The sequence below is a fragment of the Gymnogyps californianus genome, chromosome 12 (genome assembly GCF_018139145.2).
Source record: "Gymnogyps californianus isolate 813 chromosome 12, ASM1813914v2, whole genome shotgun sequence".
Taxonomy (NCBI): domain Eukaryota; kingdom Metazoa; phylum Chordata; class Aves; order Accipitriformes; family Cathartidae; genus Gymnogyps; species Gymnogyps californianus.
This window is the reverse complement of record NC_059482.1, coordinates 23558993-23575840: the sequence shown is the minus strand read 5'-3', so window position 1 is coordinate 23575840 and position 16848 is coordinate 23558993. Positions and strand designations below refer to the sequence as shown.

The 16848-nt window shown below is 54.7% G+C and overlaps 1 protein-coding gene across 1 annotated transcript in view; it reads left to right on the top strand.

Moving 5' to 3' along the window:
- The first annotated feature begins 742 nt into the window (after positions 1 to 742).
- The window catches only part of CNGB1 (cyclic nucleotide gated channel subunit beta 1), a 30249-nt gene continuing 14143 nt past the window's right edge, over positions 743 to 16848 (top strand). Inside the window, exons 1-18 of the mRNA XM_050904316.1 lie at positions 743 to 841; positions 1112 to 1161; positions 1303 to 1374; positions 1491 to 1620; positions 1863 to 1905; positions 2083 to 2164; positions 2254 to 2335; positions 2739 to 2778; positions 3147 to 3297; positions 3403 to 3478; positions 4039 to 4075; positions 4349 to 4504; positions 7621 to 7795; positions 8917 to 9036; positions 10973 to 11102; positions 11891 to 11904; positions 12435 to 12493; positions 13846 to 13984. Of these exons, the coding sequence (XP_050760273.1) occupies positions 743 to 841; positions 1112 to 1161; positions 1303 to 1374; positions 1491 to 1620; positions 1863 to 1905; positions 2083 to 2164; positions 2254 to 2335; positions 2739 to 2778; positions 3147 to 3297; positions 3403 to 3478; positions 4039 to 4075; positions 4349 to 4504; positions 7621 to 7795; positions 8917 to 9036; positions 10973 to 11102; positions 11891 to 11904; positions 12435 to 12493; positions 13846 to 13984 (1655 nt within the window). The remainder of the gene's footprint in view (positions 842 to 1111; positions 1162 to 1302; positions 1375 to 1490; positions 1621 to 1862; positions 1906 to 2082; positions 2165 to 2253; positions 2336 to 2738; positions 2779 to 3146; positions 3298 to 3402; positions 3479 to 4038; positions 4076 to 4348; positions 4505 to 7620; positions 7796 to 8916; positions 9037 to 10972; positions 11103 to 11890; positions 11905 to 12434; positions 12494 to 13845; positions 13985 to 16848) is intronic.

Here is a 16848-nt window from a genome sequence, read left to right as displayed (position 1 = left end):
GGGGGGGGACCCGAAAAGACCGAGCAAACAGAGCTTGAACAACTGAATCCCTGCTCTGCAACGTCTTATTTTTACGTACCCTGTCAACATCTTGGCAGCCACGGCAAGTCAGCGCTGGCTGCCCTTGCTGCCCTGCCCAGAGCCCCAGGCAGGTGCCTGCCCCAGCGGCCACCGTGGCCCTGGGCCGTGGCTGAAAGGTGATGGAGCGGAGTCCTTTCCTAGGGGCGGAACGAGTTGATACGTGTGTTGGGACGTGAACTTGCTCGTAAACAAATTCTGCTCAAATTACGGTTGTGTTTCAGTCCCCTGAATGAAAAATGAGGGGGAGCGTAGAGGACCCTGAGCAAAGCATCACAGTTTCTGTGATTTGTCCGCTACGGCTTCACGAGCGCTTCTCCTTGTGCAACCCTAGCCATGGAGGGCTGTGCAAAAAAAACCCCTAAATAAGCGGTTACATTTAGAAAAAGGAAGTTTAACTGAGCCTGTAAGCTTAAAATAGAGGGCGTAGTTTGCTCACGATAACGGTGAGGGGTCAGGGGTTGAGCCGGGTTTGGTTTGGCTGTGCTGCAGCGCTGCGTTTCCCAAGCAGGACGCAGAAACGGAAGGACGCCAAGGACCTTTTTGGGCTGCCCTGGGGACAGCGTGAGCGGCCGGTGCACCTGGTATTCCCTGGGGAGCGTGCGCCGCTGCTGCTGGCCTCTCGCCGGCCGGAGACCCCTCCTCGCTACCCGCAGGCAGCGGGATGCTGGGCTGGATCGAGCGGGTGGTTCCCCAGCCCCCGGCACCCCGTCTGACGGGAGAGACCCCTCCGGCCCCGGTGCGGGACCCGGAGCCAGCTAAGGTGAGCAGGGAGCCAGTTTGGGGGTTACCAGGGACCCCGCGAGCACAATGGAGAGATACCCAGTGCCTCTGCATCCAGCCCCAGCACTGCGGCACCCAGGGGTGCTCCGCAGCATCCCCGGGAGGGATGGGGGCCAGGATGCATCCCCCTCTGAGCTGCTGGGAGGCAGCAGGAAGGTTGGGGAGTCCCTGGGGTTTGTAGCCACCTTTGAGTGGGGGACACAGTCCCCTGCGCCTCACGCTCTGACACCTTCTGCCTTTTACCCTGAAGGTCCCAATGGGAAAGGCCGGTGGCCCCGGGGATGCTGCTGAGCGTGCACGCACCGAGGGTAAGTCCCTGCGGCGGGGGGATGCACTGGCTCGGGCAGCGGGGCAGCATTCCTTTACCGGCTGGTCCCCCTCCTGCCCGGCACGCTGGGGGCTGGCGGAGCGGTGATGGGAGCTTTCTTTTTTTTTTTTTCCTGCTGCCATTGAAGAAATGGAAAAGAAGGTGGGATTTGTGATCCCCGAGGACCCAGGCTCTGTGTTTGAGAGGTATCGCTCTTGCACCCTCCAGCGTGCAACACAGTTTGCTTGGGATTTTGCTTTCGGTCGGGGGCTGGATGCCTGGGATGAGGGGTTCCAGCCTGACTCATCCCCTTCCCTGGCAGTGTGGGGAGCAGTGTGCTCTCCTGGCTCTCCCAGGGGCTGGAGAAGGTGATTCCCCAGCCGGTCCCAGCCCCAGGGACGCTGCAGGCACTCGGGAAGAGCTTCGAGACAAGCATCGATGTTCCCGATCAGGTAAGTGACAGATCCAGGCAATGGTCTGGCATATTTGGGCTTCTAGCTCTTTTTACCTTTTCTTCTTCTTTTTTTTTTTTTCCTTCCTACTACTCTCCCAGCACTAACTGGGAGCACTAAACGTGCCCTGCATGGGCTTCTGCCTTCATCCATCCCTGGGGAAAGGGCAGTTTTCCCCCCCACCCGGCGGGATGAGCCCCACCTTGGCTGCTGGGTGGGTGACGGTCTCTTTGGCTTTTCAGACGGAGGTCCAGATCCTCAGGGACGAGGAAGAGGATGCTCTGGGTAAGGAGAGCCGGGAGCCCAGGGGCCTTTCTGGGACTCCTGCATCCCACATCCCACCTCCCTGGTTGGTGATGCTGGTGCTATTGTCCCCTTGAGCCGGCTGATGGGGGGACCAGGAGCTCCCAGCAGTGCAGGTCCCGGCTCTCCCCCATCCCCACAGCACCGCTCTCCTTGCAGAGATAACCCCCTTCGATCCGGAGGAGGACGAGCTGGATGGCTGCGAGTCTGAGGCCGGCTCAGATACTGGCACGGAGGAGTGGTGGGTCCCCGGGGAGGCTGGCAGAGGGATGCGGGAGGGCAGGAGGGGCGCAGGATGAGCTCCCCGACCGTGGTGCGCTCTCCCTGCAGGGCAGGAGCACGGGTGCTCAGCTGGCTGGTGCAGGGCTTCGAGAGGATGGTGCCGCAGCCAGAGATGCTGAAAAAGCTGGAGGTGAGCACCGCTCGGCTGGGGGAGACCAAGAGGCTGCCGGGCAGAGGTGACAGCGGAGCGGGCTCCCCATCCCTGTCCTCCTGCACGCCCCGGCTGGGACCTTGGGGAGGAAAACCCCAGGGGAAATTCAGTAGAGTGAAAGAGAGACCTCAGGCTGCCATCCCAGCGCTCCCCAACCTGGCTGCACGCAGCGAGGACCCTCCATTCGGGACCCACTGGTGCCTGCAATGCCAGGGTCTGGGTTTAATGGTCCTTGTCAATGAAATGCGGCCAAAACCACAGTGGAGGGTGTGTGGGGCTGTGCACGTGGGTCCCCTTGGGGTGGGGGACGTGCCCACCCAGGGTGGCGTGGGGCCGCAGACAGTGCTTTGCCACGTCCATCCGTCCCTCTGTCCCTCTGCAGCTGGAGACGAAGGAGCAGAAGTGCGAAGCCGCGGCGGGAGGTGAGCGATCCCCCCTTCCCTGGGTGGCCCTTTCAGAGGGGACGCTCCGCCTTCGAGAACCCGGGTGCGGGTGGGCACCAGCGCTGGGGCCGCCCTCCGTCCCCATGCCCTGGGGTACCGACTGTGCCGAGAGGGGTGGGCACGCCGGGTCCCGGCATCATGGCACTGCCCCTGCACCACATCTGTCCCCAAACCGCCTGTGTCCTTGTCCCAGGCTGGGTCTCCAGGGGAGAGGCTGCTGGGGAGGTCCCCCAAGCCTGTCCCTCTGTGGGAGGTGACCCTGCCTTGCCTGCTCCCCTTCCCCAACAATTTAGAAGATGACTGCTGTGTTGCCTATCCCCCTTCTCCTTCTGAATAAACCTGAGCAGGCACAAAAGGAACTAAAACCTGGGCAAAGTCAAAAAGCAGCGTTTCAGCCGCCCAGAGTATCCCGGTAGCAGCGGAGCCAGCAGCGGCCGAGGGGCAGCCAGAGCCGGTGGCCACCCTCATGCCTCGGTCCCTGGCTGGGGACGGCAGCAGGTAACTGCGGCGGCAACTTCTGTGCGGGTACCGTGGCCAGAGGGACGGCTGCTGTGGGAGGAAAGGCTCCGGCAGCCAGGTCTAACAGTGGTTTCTGGTCACCAGGGTGTTTGCCTGGTTGGTCCAGGGGCTGGAGAAGGTGATGCCGCAGCCGGTGACCAGGGAGAAGCAGGACACACAGGTATGCTGTCTGCTGGATAGGCAAAGGGTGCATGAACGCCATGTCCCTGGCAGAGAGGATGTCCCCTGCCACACAGATGCCACCAGATCAGTGCCAGGACCTGCTGTGGTTTGGGCTGTCACCCAGCTCCTTCAAGAAAACAAATCCCCATGACCTGCTTAGCTGATGAAAACCAGGATTTGGCCTCTAAGCAGCGAGAGAGCCCATAGTGTGTGCTTTCTTTACCGTTTCCTTGCCGTTCTGTGTGGCATCGGGTGGTGTCCGGGCCCTGGCATCTCACCCAGGTGCGGTCCAGCTCGAAGGAGAAGCAGCAGCAGCAGCTTTACACGCTCTCCTTTCCTTCCCTTGCACCCAGGCGAGCTCACTGATGTGCTCCTGCCCTTTACCGTCGTGCGTGGGGATGCTTGTGCCCACGGCCAAGCCATCCAACATGCTCCGAGAGATCACATGGGCTATTTAGGGTAAAACGGCCACATTTACTGAAAATGGGGCATTTAGGGTAAAAATTTAGGTTTACTGAAAATGGGCAATGTCTCACGTTTCCCTTTTCCTCCTGGCAGGCAGTGGCCACAGCAACCTTGAGTCCCGTGGAAGAAAGTAAGTGGTTGCTCCATCTCACCGTGCCGTTTTGCTTGCCGAGGTCAGAAAGGTTATTGGGAAGAGGGGCTGCTGGCGGCTTTTATTCCCTGGTCTGCCATGGGTGCCAGCTGGGGAGCCCCTGCAATCCCCCGGGGAAGCCAGGAGAGGCTGTTGCCGCTTGAGAAGCGGGAGCAGATCTGGAGTTGTGGTGCGGGCTTGGTAAAACTTAGGCCGTGGGAGTCTCTCCGAGTGCGGCATCCCACATCCTCAGGTCCCGGGTTTTGAGGTTAGCGCTGATATCAAGGTCCGTCCTCGAGCTGTGCCGGACGATGTTTGCCAAGCTGGTGGGATTTGATCAAAGAATTACAAGGGAATTCAAACCTGCTGCCTTCATCACCCCCTTTGACATGTTTGCTGCTGAGCTGGAGGGTGTTTGCCAAGCCTGGTGTGAGATGTCTAGGGAGGTACCTCGGGAAAACAAAATCCTGGCATTAGATGTGTTAGATGTGAGTCCGCACGGTTGTACGAAAACATTGCAGGGTTCACACCACAGCTTGCCTGCCTGTGGAGGGGAACAAGTGCTGCCTCTGCAGGCAGCCAGGCTTGGCTCCCCACACCAGCCACGTTCCGGGATGTTGAGTAAAATGGGGAGCCCGGCCGGGAGCCACGGCTGCCTCCACGCATGAACCAGGCAGGAGAGCTGTCACACAGCCCCCTGCAAGCGCTGTCCCCGGGAAGGAGTGGGTGGTCGGGCCGTGGGAGCCGCCGATGGGAACAGGGACCCGCCGCAGCACACAGAGACTGTGCATCCCTCCAGGGACACGCCGGGAGGTTGCTGCTGCCGAGCCAGCAGCCACTTGGCGGGATCTCGGAGCGGGAAATCCTGCAGGAAGGCATTTCTCTGCGTGTTTGTACAAACTAGAGACCTGAGCGCTGCTGTGGACCTTGAAAAGAGGCAAAGCCAGCGGGATGCTGCTGCATGTGCAGGGCAGGCGCACCCTTTGTGCGCGGCTGGCTTGCGTTACAGCTCGCTTTGGTGCCTTGAGGCATCTCAAGGTCGCTTAATCTGCCCGAGGAAGGGAGTCATTGGGTCGAGCGAGAGATCTGCTCCGGCACCAAACTGCCAGCACGCTCATTAATGTTTTCCTTCTCCTTTTGTTTCAGGGGGCAAAGGGGCTTAGCGCCTCTGAAACAAACGGAAAACGAAGACCGTGGCGAGCCAGCCCTTCCCACAACCAAACGAGACCAACTCAAGGAGAAAGCGCAGCTGGGGAGGAAAAACAAAGAGGAATCTGCAAATGGTCTCTAGCTCCTTCCCAGCCGGGGCGGTGGGGACCCGAGGCTGGCACAGGGATGCTGGCTGCGTGTCTCCGGTCCCAGGACTGTCCCATCCCGGCTCCCCCTTGGCTACGGGAACTGGAGCTATTGGTTTTGCAGGATGATGTCTATGAGACGGCAGCTATAATTTATAGGAGGGTAGAAAAGCATCACTCAGGACACCTCGGAGGCAGAAAGCCTCTTGCTGCAGCCTCCCAGCCCTCCTGGCCCTCTCAAACCCCCCTTAGCATCCGAATATTCACCCCTGAGACCTCCAGCTGAAGCCCACAGGCTTCTTTTGGTCGACTTCTGCCTCCGAGGCATCACGTTATAAAGCTCTTTAAGCTCTCATCAGCTTCTTACTGCTTTTCTTCCATTAACTGAGTGTTTTCTCCCAGCAAGTGGAAGGGGCTCTGGTTTGCAGCAGCAAATGCAGGTGGGTGAGGTTAATCTCTAGGTGAGCAGGTAGGAGTTCATGGTTAAAAGCCTTTGCCCGGGCTCTCCTTATAAGAGAACTTACTCGAAACTTTCCTTACCCCCAACTATGGCTGCTCCCTCCTGAAGCTCACAGCTCTTCGGGTGCAGCACTAACCGCGGCGGCAGGAGCGTCCTGGCAGGGAGGGGATCTCGGGGGCTGTCTCCAGCCCAGAGGCGTGCAGGCAGGCGTAGCCAGTGCAGGCACGCTGGGCTGGATGGGGTGAGAGCCCCTACACCCCAGTTTTTTAGTTACAGACCTTAGGATCGCAGAAGGGGTTGGGTTGGGAAGGACCTTTGAAGATGCTCCGGTCCAACCCCCCTGCCATGGGCAGGGACATTTGACACTAGACCAGGTTGCTCAAAGCCCCATCCAACCTGGCCTTCAACACTTCCAATGACGGGGCATCCACGACTTCTCTGGGCAACCTCTTCCAGTGCCTCCCCACCCTCGTCGTACAACAGTTCTTCCTTATCTCCAATCTAAATCTACCTTCTTTCAGTTTAAAACCATTGCCCCTTGTCCTGTCACTACAGGCCTTGGTAAAAAGTCTTTCTCCATCTTCCGTATGAGCCCCTTGGATATATTGAAAGGCCACGATAAGGTCTCCCACTGTCTCATTGCATCTCTTTAGGATAATCTAGGCAGCCGTAACAATGAATCATGAGCTGAGCAACCAACCTGCGCTCCATCCCCTGTGTTTATAACGAACCCTGCTCGTACCAGGCTACAATTTTAGCATTTGTGCCATTTTCATATAAAGTGTCCAAAAGTTGTGGTGTGTTTTAAAAGCCATTGCTGGCTTCCAAACGGATTGCTGTCCGTGATTAACGGAGATCTAGAGGGAATGGGCTAAAGGCAGCATGGGCGCTGTGGGGTGGGTAAATACGGCACAGAGCCGACCGTGGGTGGGTTTCCTGCCTTTCTGTAGTTGAATTTGCACGTTTCCTATTAGCTTCGCTGTGGACATGTAAGTTTTGTTGTCAGGCAGGCCTCAAAATAAACTGGTTTTACAGTATGCGGATGTGCTTCCTCCTCCTGTTTCTCCGGTGTGTGCTTGACGTGGTAGGATGGGCACCCCTGGGACACGGGGAGGGCTGGTCGTGGGTCAGACCCGTGCTCTTCGCTTTGCAGCTGGTCCGACAGCCTCCCCGGTAACCCGCCGTGGTTTTTCCCCCAGTGACGGCGGGCAGTGGTGGGGCACGCGGGATGCTCCCTACGCTGTGCCCGGGGGAGCGTTCAGAGTGGACGTGGCGCGGTGCTCGGGGCGTTGCAAAGTGGGCTCTGGGTTGAGGCTCGCTCTGCAAAACCAGGGCCCTGGGGCCGCGCTAGCGCAGCGTTTTGCTCGGGGTACGCGAGGGGAAAGGCTTTGGGCTCTTTGCGCGGCTGCTTCTGTTTGCAAGGAGAGCCAAAGCGTGGCCTGGAGATGGGCCAAATTGTCTGCTGGTGGAGGTTGCTACGTGCGTAGGGAAGCCAACAGGCATCTGTATGCAAAGGGTTGTAGTTTTCATAGGGCTTTGGCTGCGCTTGGCACAAAATGGTGAATTTTCTTCTTCCTTCTGGCAAAAGGGCCCAAGGCATCCATCCGGCACAGCTCGGGGGGACCGGGGCTGCACAGGTCTGTGCAGGCTGAGAGGCGCTTCAGTCCTGGCACGCGGCAGCACCTCTGCATCCAGCAGCTAAAACGTGGGATCTGCCCTGGCCCTACCCCTGGCGCCTTGAAAATGTGCTACTGTCACTTCACACCTCCCTTTCCCCATTCCTGTTTCAGTTCATATTGTCCTTGGGGAACCCGAGGAGACCAACCTTGTCCTGGAAGAGGTTGATGACGACTGGATTAATGAAGCCACGTGCGAGATGATGGCCTGGGGTCGCGAGGCTGAGCTGGTGGCAGATGCTCATCCCCTTCCTCCCATACAGGAGGAACCTCAGGAAGAAGAAAACAGGTAGGAGAAGGGAGATGCTGTTGATGGGCAGCTCTGCGTGCTCTCCGGCCACCAGCGTGGTGGCCATGGGACGGGACGAGCACGTCCCTGGGCATCCCTCCTTGCCAGCGCTGGTGGTGGAGCTGGTAGCGGGCAGCTGAGGTGCCCGTTTCCAAAGAGGGGGGCACCAGAAGGACCCAAAAGGTGTTTGAGCAAACGGCCTTTCCTTCTGGTGTTGAGTGGCAGAGCCATGAATGCAATGCTTCGTGTTGTCCTGCAGAGGACAGCTGAAGGTTGCTCTGCTTAGGCTTCCCTTAAGTAGATTTTGGCCCTAAGGCAAGAGGGTTTGGACCTTGTTCCCATCAGCTGCACATCCAACTGTCATGACATGTGGAAATGGTAGTCTTCTCTATATAATTCATCCTGCATCTTCCAAAAGAAACCCCTGCTGAGCTTCTCCTGAGGGCTGGGCAATGTGTTCAGAGCCGGGAGTGGGCTGCATTGCGGCAGGGGGATGAGAGGTGTCCATGCATGCTCCCAAAGGGTTTGGAAGCCCCCCAAAACGCTCCCTGCACCCAGCGCACGTGCAGGGGAGGGCGAGCACAGCGGTCCCCACCTCTGGCTTGGGCGATGCTCGACTGCGCTAAGCACAAGCAATGCCCAGCGTCACGTTCACTCAGCAGAGCTCTCTTCTGCTGAGCCAGAAAACACTGGACATGTTATAAAAATATTTTTCAGATTTTTTTCCCCTTAGTACAGGAGCCTGAGAAGCCGCGGGCAGCAAGCACGTCCTGTCCTGGAGGGTGGATTTCATTAACAGGGAGGTTTCGGTCAGAATCAGCAACAAGTGACCCCTAAGCACATCCTCTCCCTGTGCTGCAAGGGGAATTTGAAGGCTCAAGGACTCTGGTTTTGCGTTCCCAAACTTTTTCCCATTCTTCCTCCCACCTGCTTGGGGCCGCAGACACTAATGGGCTGTGAAACAGCGTATGCCCGGTGTGCCCGAGTGTCCCCCCCGCAAGATGTTGGCTGTGGAATGGAGGGAGAGCATCGCCAGCCAAAGGGGTTGCAGAGAGTGGCAGTGCTCCTCTTGTGAGGTTCAGACATACTTTTTGGATTTAACCTGAGTTTCTCCTTCGCAGGCTGTGGTTGTGCTCCCTGAGCGCTGCCGAGGAGGAGGAGGAGGAGGAAGAGGAAAAGGAGGAGGAGGGGGAGGAAGAGGAGGAGGAGAAGAAGGAGGAGGCGGCGGAGGACAGTGCCGGGTGAGTGGCTCCTGTTGCCTTTATGGCTTTGTTAGAAACGAGCGTGAACGCAGTTGTTGTTTCAGCTGCGTTCACAAGCCGGAGAGGCTGAAACACCCGTGGACGAGCAAGCTTCTCTTGGCAGAGTGGAGCTCCCCAGCCTGGCGGGCGGCCGGGGTGCGTTCGGGAGGGAGGGATGCTTTCGGGAGGGATGCTTTCGGGAGGGAGGGATGCTTTCTGGAGGGATGCTTTCGCAAACCGGCTCACCCCAGGGCTCGCCGCTGACGCAGCACCCGGTGACAGGCGAGTGTCTCCTGGCGACATGGGCTCCATCTCCATCGCGCCTGCCCGTAGCAACTGCAGCCCCTGGCCGTGCCCTCCCAGCCGCTCGGCCAAGCAGGAGCCCCGGCTTGTGCCTTCCTCGGGAGCTGGGAGCCCCCAGCTCCTGGGGACAGTCCACGTTATTTAAAACCGTATCCATTAATTCAGGGCAGTCGGGATTATTACGAGTATTACAGAGCTGAATGTAAAGACGTGATTATGTGTTGTACCTGCAAATGCTACTTAATACAAGTAGGTACGATTTTACATTTTTTTCCTGTTGTAGAAAATAGCCGAGTTCTTGTCAGCTGTTGTAGGCGGTGACTTCAGCCTAGATGGTATTTAGAAAAATCTTTCCGCTTAGTTTAGTGGTTCGCTCTGATTTCACGTGGGATAAACATTTAGGGATTTATTACCTAGCGCTACAGTATTATTCTCTGTTAATTCCTCTGAAGTAGCTAGATTTTTAGGAAGAAGCTGAAAGCGTGTAATTATTCAGTGTTAAACCCATATATATTTCTTTCATCAAAATCGGTTCCTGGAGCTCCGTTATAGAAACTTGAGCTTCAGTTGTTGGGTGAATGAGATGCTGCTCCATCCTTCAATGTGTTTGTCTGTTTATGGGTAAAGAGGGGCACCGACGGGTTTTCTAGATTAGGATGAAACGACTTGTGATTGCGTTTGAAGGGAGCCTAATTAAAATACAAAAATAAGGGGGGTAATTATTAAAAATAATTTTAAAAATACCTTGGAAAACAACAGTTTTTCAAGACATGGAGACAGAAGAGAAAAAGCAGCCACTGCGTGTTACATACTTCTTCTGACTTAGGACCTGCCAAGGATGCAGAAAGATGATTTTTCAATTTTCATGCATTTAGCTGTCTTAAAATTTTTTTCATTATCCCTAATCCCTGCTTTGCGTTTCTCGCCAGGAAAGAGCAAATCAGGAGATAAGTGCACAGAACAACATGATGAGGCTTTTTTTTTTCAGTTATAAAGTTATATTAAACCAATAAAATCGATCTTGTGGGCCCCCTTTGTCAGAACAGTGGAGCTGAGGTCTGTGCTTGCTGCTGAAGGAAGACGAGAATTATGTGTCCTGGTGGTGTCTTGCACAGGCAATCATGGGATTCGGATGGTGCTTGCGGGGCAGCCCTGCCTGGAAATTAGGCTCTCAGCTTTTTATTTGGCAAATTTTAATTAGATGAGAAATTATGCACAGCAGGAGAAGCGTACTGCCTGTATCTTTCTGCATATGCAATTTTTGCTCATGCATATGCAATGCCCCGCATTATTTACGCACCTCTCACCTGGTTTCCCACATAGTATTTTTTCCAAGTCCCTTCTAACCCAAGCAGCAAATTTTTTTTTGTACCACTACTGTATTAAACTAAGATTTCTGTGGTTTTGTTCACCTGCAAATGAGGCTTGCGGCGCAGCTGGAGGAGCAGTGCTCCCCGAAACTGGGAGAGCCACGCATCATCCCCGTTGAGGTGATGCCCCCCTGTTGATGTGATGCCCCCGTTGACGTGATGCCCCCCCGTTGACATGATGCCCCCCATCCGCAACATGCCCAACCTCCGAAAGGGTGAAAGCGAGCTCGGGCGCTTGTCTCTGCTTGATTTTTACCGTCCAGACCCCTGCTCCGGTCACCTTGTCTCACCGCTGATGAGGGTGTGGATGAAGTCTACTTTGCAGAGGAGGCCCTCAGGTTTGAGCAGCTGGAAGAAGCTGAGATAAGTGATCTCGAAGGTGCTTTTCTACAGGTACGGCATCGCTCCTTGCTTGGGCTCAGGTCTGCAATGAGCTCTTGCTGCCCAGCGCGTGCCGGGGGCTCAGAGCTTGTCCGTGGGGACGCAGTGCCCTAGTGAAGAGCAGGGACCGGGATAGGCATTGGAAATGTCCCCATCTCTGAACCTGAGACAGCAGCAGTAGCTGTGCACCAAGGGAGGGGTGCTTCCACCCTAAAATGTTGGCACTGAACAACAAGCTGAGAGGCTGGCGAATGGTGGGGGGATATGGGGCACCCATTCAAGCTGCAAAGTCTGTGCTTTTACTGACGGAGCAGGTCTTTTTCTCCTTAAAATGGCTTTTTTTCATTTGGAAGGTGGAAGAGGAGACAGCTGAAGCTGCTGAAACCGATGCTGAAGGTATAATATATAGCAGCATAATGTCAAATTAGGAGGAACCGAAGCAGGCGATGCGATGCCCGGCGAGGGGAAAATGCAGCTTCTCCCTCCCCGCCGCTCGCTGCCTGGGAGCGGGCAGCTGAGTTCTCTGCAGCGTGGGCCTGCGTGGGCAGCCGGGGCTTTTCGCTGGCTTAAAGCATCCCATGGGCACCGCACGATGGCAATATTGTCATCGGCTGGAGCCAGCTCTGACAGGCTGGTGCTTACGCAGTACTTAGTTTTGTTGATTAAGCAATCTGATGTGAAATAAGAGTTTCTCTTTCAGCTGAAGAACGTAAGGGAGGGTAAAAAGGATTTTCTCTACCATTTTGCTCAATTTGGGAAATAACCGGTGGCATAAAGCACATTTTAATGTAACCTTTTAGGAGGTAATGGGTTGGTAAAGAAAATTAGGTGGTGAGCTCCCATCGCAGCCCGAGTGAGCAAAGGCAGGTCCTGGCATAACTCCACTGACGTCGGGGAGTTGCACAAGGGATGGCTTGACCTGAGCCCTGGTACAGGCTGGAGATTTCTCTGCTTATGCAGCCCTTGCAGAGAACCCCCAATCTTGCAGTGATGCTAGAAAAGCGCGTGGTGGGATGCTTACCCTGGGCCACCAACACCCGCGAGTGGCGGGCAGCAACAAAAACCCCAGCAGCCCTGCATTTCTCTGCGCTGACATAACCGTCCCGTCTCAAACCACTCTGTGTTTTATTGCAGCTTCAGATGCCTTGTCCTTTGCTTGAAGCACCTAGGCGCCTAGCAGCATGTCCAAGCGTTCCCGAGACGTCGAGCTAGATCGGCTGGTGCATGACAAGCCGCTCGGCGGCGGGGACGCCTCCCCCCCGGCCGCGGCACGCTAGAGCAGCTCCCCAATGTCCCCAGCTACCGAGCCACCGCTGCCTCCCGCATCCCCGTCCTTGTCGCCAGCAAGCCAAAGGCTGGAGTTGTCAACCCTAATTTTTGCAATGAGGAGCAATCCCCCCTAGGTATTAGAGGTGTCGGCTTTGACGATGGGCTTGCGTAGCTTGACGGGGGCAAGGGGTTATTCCTGGAGTAGTTGGTTTTGTTGCTTTTTTGGGAAAAAATAAATAAAAACACGCTTCATGTTGCAGCGCAGAGGCTGGAGAACAAAATTCATGGTTTTTCTGCTCTCGCCTCATCACTATGTGCCTTTCCAGCTAACCCCTAGAGAGCGTTTGCCAGTATCCGTAAATTATATGCTATGTTTTGACCTGCTTGGCCAAAAGCTCTCCCGAAGGATCTGCAGGCAGAGGGTTAAATATCCGCTGCACACGCAGTTTTCTCCTTAGCATTTGTGCAACCCACTCATACTAAGAGGCCAGTAAGATGGAGGTTTGCTGTTCGCGGTTTTCTGCCTTTTAACCCAGAAGTACAAATTATGGTTCTATAGCTTTGCTTTGCTTTGTTTTTAACCAGCGAGCCAAATTCTGCTGCTTTTCCTTACACGCAACGGGATTTGAACTTTGCAACCCAAACAGGCCTTTTCTTGGTGATTTGATCGAGCCACACTCTGATCCACTGGCCCCACATCGGCGTGGGACAGGAGGGGACGCATGGGGTCTTTCGGACGTGTGAAACGCCCCTCCCTTAGAAGAAATCCTGCAGGAACTCATTGCATTTTGTTATATAGCTAAGAAAAGGGATGACACTTCACAGCCCGGCTGGCTGCAGGGTCTAGCCAAGATAACCCCCAGTGCCACTTCTCCCCTGGGCCGTTGCCATCTCTCTTTACCCACTATAGACATCCAACCTTCCTGCTTCTCACCTTGCTTGTGGCAGGAAGCAGTTATTACCTCTGCAAAAGAGAGAGGCCGTAAGTGCTTATTTAAATAGTGCCTTATTCTGCATGAAAAGCAAACACTCGTGTAATTTGGAGCTTGCACGATCCGTATGTTTATGTCCAGAAGTCCCAGGAGATTTTCTAGACCCTGGGAGGCAGGTTTGCAGCTGGAAATCCTGGGTTCCTGCGTAAGACCTGCAGCTGGTAATCCTCGTCTCCGTCATTTTCCGAACCACGGGGACCCAACGCTTGCACAGAGTAGTTGCAATCACTGCACGCTGGGAAAGCAGAAGGGAAGCAGGTGGCACTTCTTATAGTGTTAAAAACTGGGCAAAAAAGAGAAAGGAATGCTCCAAATCGTTAGGAGAAAGGAGTGCCGGGCGAGAAGGGAATGGAGGGAAAAGGAGAGTCCTTCCAGCACGCTGCGGGGTTTGGGGGCAGCTCTGCAGAGGCGATGGGGTTTGGGGGTTCATCCTGGCTGCAGGCTGGGCCCTGCGCCCCTCTCACCTGCAATTGTTGTCCTTCTCCGCGGGCCAGGCAATTACCCCACCGTGGACATCAAGGATGCGGACAGCGGAGGCGATGCTGTGGAGAACGACGGTACCCACTTACCGGTGCCCACCGCCGGTGCTCCCAACATGCTGGTGGTGCCCAGCGCGGCGCCGGCATCCCCCAGGTATGGCTCTGCCCAGGTGCGGTCCCCGGCTCCCAGTGGTCTCACCCGCCCCGATGGTGCCGGTACAGGGAAATTTATACAACCATATGGAGCAACCCGTTTCTGGCAGGTTCGGACAGTGAGCCGGGGTGACGTCTGTGTGGCGGGCGTCACCCCCGTGCAAGGCAGGGGAGATGGCAAAAGCCTTGCCTCTCGCTTGCATTTTTTAATTAAATGGTTCAATTTTGTTTAAAGCTTTTGGGGGCCGGGGACAGCCCTGTCTGTGTGTCCTCCTGGAGATGGGCTCGATCCCCAGGCCGTGGTCAGATCCCATTTGGCTGTTGTCCCACGTGTCTGTGCTCCCAAATTCAGAGCGCGGGGGGGTCTGTGCACTGGATACAGGCTTTCATCATAAAACCCAACAATTTTATTCTTGCATTTTTGCTGGAAGGGTTTGCAGTGTCTTCCCCCTGGCTTTGCGCCTTCGGATCAAGGATGCTCAGAGATGGGGAGGATGAAAACTGAGCTTTAAAATTGAGGCTGGAGGAAGCCGATGGTTTTTTGGTTGTTGTTGGGGGTTTTTTTGAGGCTCATTCTTGCGGAGGATTAAAAATAAAAACCAAGGTGGTTTTTTCTGTGCTGAAAACCGGGTGTTATATTCATCCTCAATAGTTTGGATCTTTTAGTAAACAAGCTCCTGGAGGAATTGAAAATAAAACAGTAAAAATGTCCATAATCCAGTCTGTTGAACAGCTTTTTAAACTGGGAAAGCAGAGCCCAAGGAGTCATGTGAAATACCTGCAGTGCAAATACTGACAGCCTGAAGAGGCCAGTTATTTAAAGCCTGCTGAATCTCACTGCCTTTTTTTTCTATTAGCCCAGCAACGAAAATTTTCCTGTGACAACAAGCTCGTTGCTGGAGAGCGGTCGAGGCTCATCCTCAGCCGCGCGGGATCAGCCTGGGGAAACACCTTTGGCAGTTGCTGCTCAGGATGCGTTTTTCTCTCTCGGGTTAATGAAAGGGACATACTATTTTTCTGAGACAGAAAAGTCCATGTTTTCCAGTCCCACCGGCGTGTGCGGGAGCTCTCGCTGTGCCCCGTGCGGTGCGCCCATCCCGGCTCTCCCTGGCAGGGTGCGGAGGCTTTTCTGCACCTCCCTTTTCAGCAGCATCTGTGGTGCCCCAAAAGGCACGGGGTGCCTCTGCTTGGGCACCTGATTCAAGCTCTCTCTGCTCTTGTAAATCAAATACTTCCCAAAACTGCTCCTGACCTTATTCCTTGAGATGATTTCCCATCACGAGAACATTTAAAGCTTAGGTTTCTCCTTCTCTCCTTGCGCAGCAGATGAGGCTGTGTAACTCCCCTCTCCCTGGGATTTGTGACTTTGCTGCAGATGTTCATCCATCTTTGAACCAGGGTCGAGGTGCTGGGCTTTCTCTTATGCCTTCAACCGACGTAGAAAATGGACAACAATTCAGATTAACACCCACGTCATGCATCCCAGCACATCTTGGACATCTTGGGAGCTCAGGATCCAGCAACCCAAAGGCACAACCTTAGTTTATTTAGATACACTTATCTATGTACAATTCTGTCCCCACCATCATTTTTTATCAAGTCTTTTATCAAGATCTTATTGTGGCCTTTCAATATGTAAGGGCAGGGCTTATAAGAACGGCGGAGAAAGACTTTTTACCAAGACCTGTAATGACAGGACAAGGGGCAACGGTTTTAAACTCAACGAGGGTAGATTTAGATTGGAGATAAGGAAGAAATGTTGTACGATGAGGGTGGGGAGACACTGGAAGAGGTTGCCCAGAGAAGTTGTGGTTGCCCCATCTTTAGAAGTGTTGAAGGCCAGGTTGGATGGGACTTTGAGCAACCTGGTCTAGTGGAAGGTGTCCCTGCCTATGGCAGGGGGGCTGGCCTAGATGATCTTCAGAGTTCCCTTCCAACCCAAACCATTCTGTGATCCTGTGGTTCCCCAGTAGAGCTATTTTTTTGCAGCACCTCAGTTTTCTCATGCTATTTTCTACCAATTTCTTAAAGCAGGTTGTATATTTCCAGTTACAAGCAGGTTGTATACGCAGTATGAGCATATGAACCTTTCTGCCGTGTCTCCAGGTAGTGTCTCTCAAGACAACACTGGAGGTCCCTTGGTAGAGCTGGAGATTTTTAAAAGCAAGCAACTTTTGTTTTGCTACATAAAGAAATAAAATTTCATCATTCTGAACCAGAAGGAAAATGCTCGGCTTGGGCTGGTGTTTTCAGAGGAAGAGGACATCAACTCTGCATTGAGCAAGCATCCATTTATCCTGTCACTTCTACTGGCCACAGTCTTGAGTTTTTTCCCACAGGGTTAATGTTGTTTAGACAGAGTCACGAAAGACCGCAAACGAGCCACACATCTAACTGGTGCCTGGAAACAGGCTCTTGCAGGTGATGAATACCAGGATATACCAGACGATTCCATATGGGCAGGGCCCCTATGAGGGACCCGGTGCATCCAGCATTGCTCTGGGCAAGCACAGCACGGCCCGGTGCTTATGGCCACAGCTTCCTAAGGGCATTGAAAATGGAGCAATGCTTAGGCTGCGACGGGGTCTTCCATCCCGGCTGGCTGTTCAGTGGATGGTTGCGTGGTGGCCGGTGCCGCAGAGCTACCTGAGCACAGCTGGAGCCTTCGCTTCTGGGCAGCATCAGAGCAGCGATCCACGGTCCACACCGATGGCCAAGCCCAGGCTGCAGCTGCCGGCCTCATGTCGCTCACCCTATAGCTTTATTTAGGCAATTACACTCTCTACCTGGTCTCTTGAGGTGGCAATTTAATTCTTTCATACTTGGCTTCCTGCATATTTGTGCAAGGGTCTTTGTGCAGCCCTT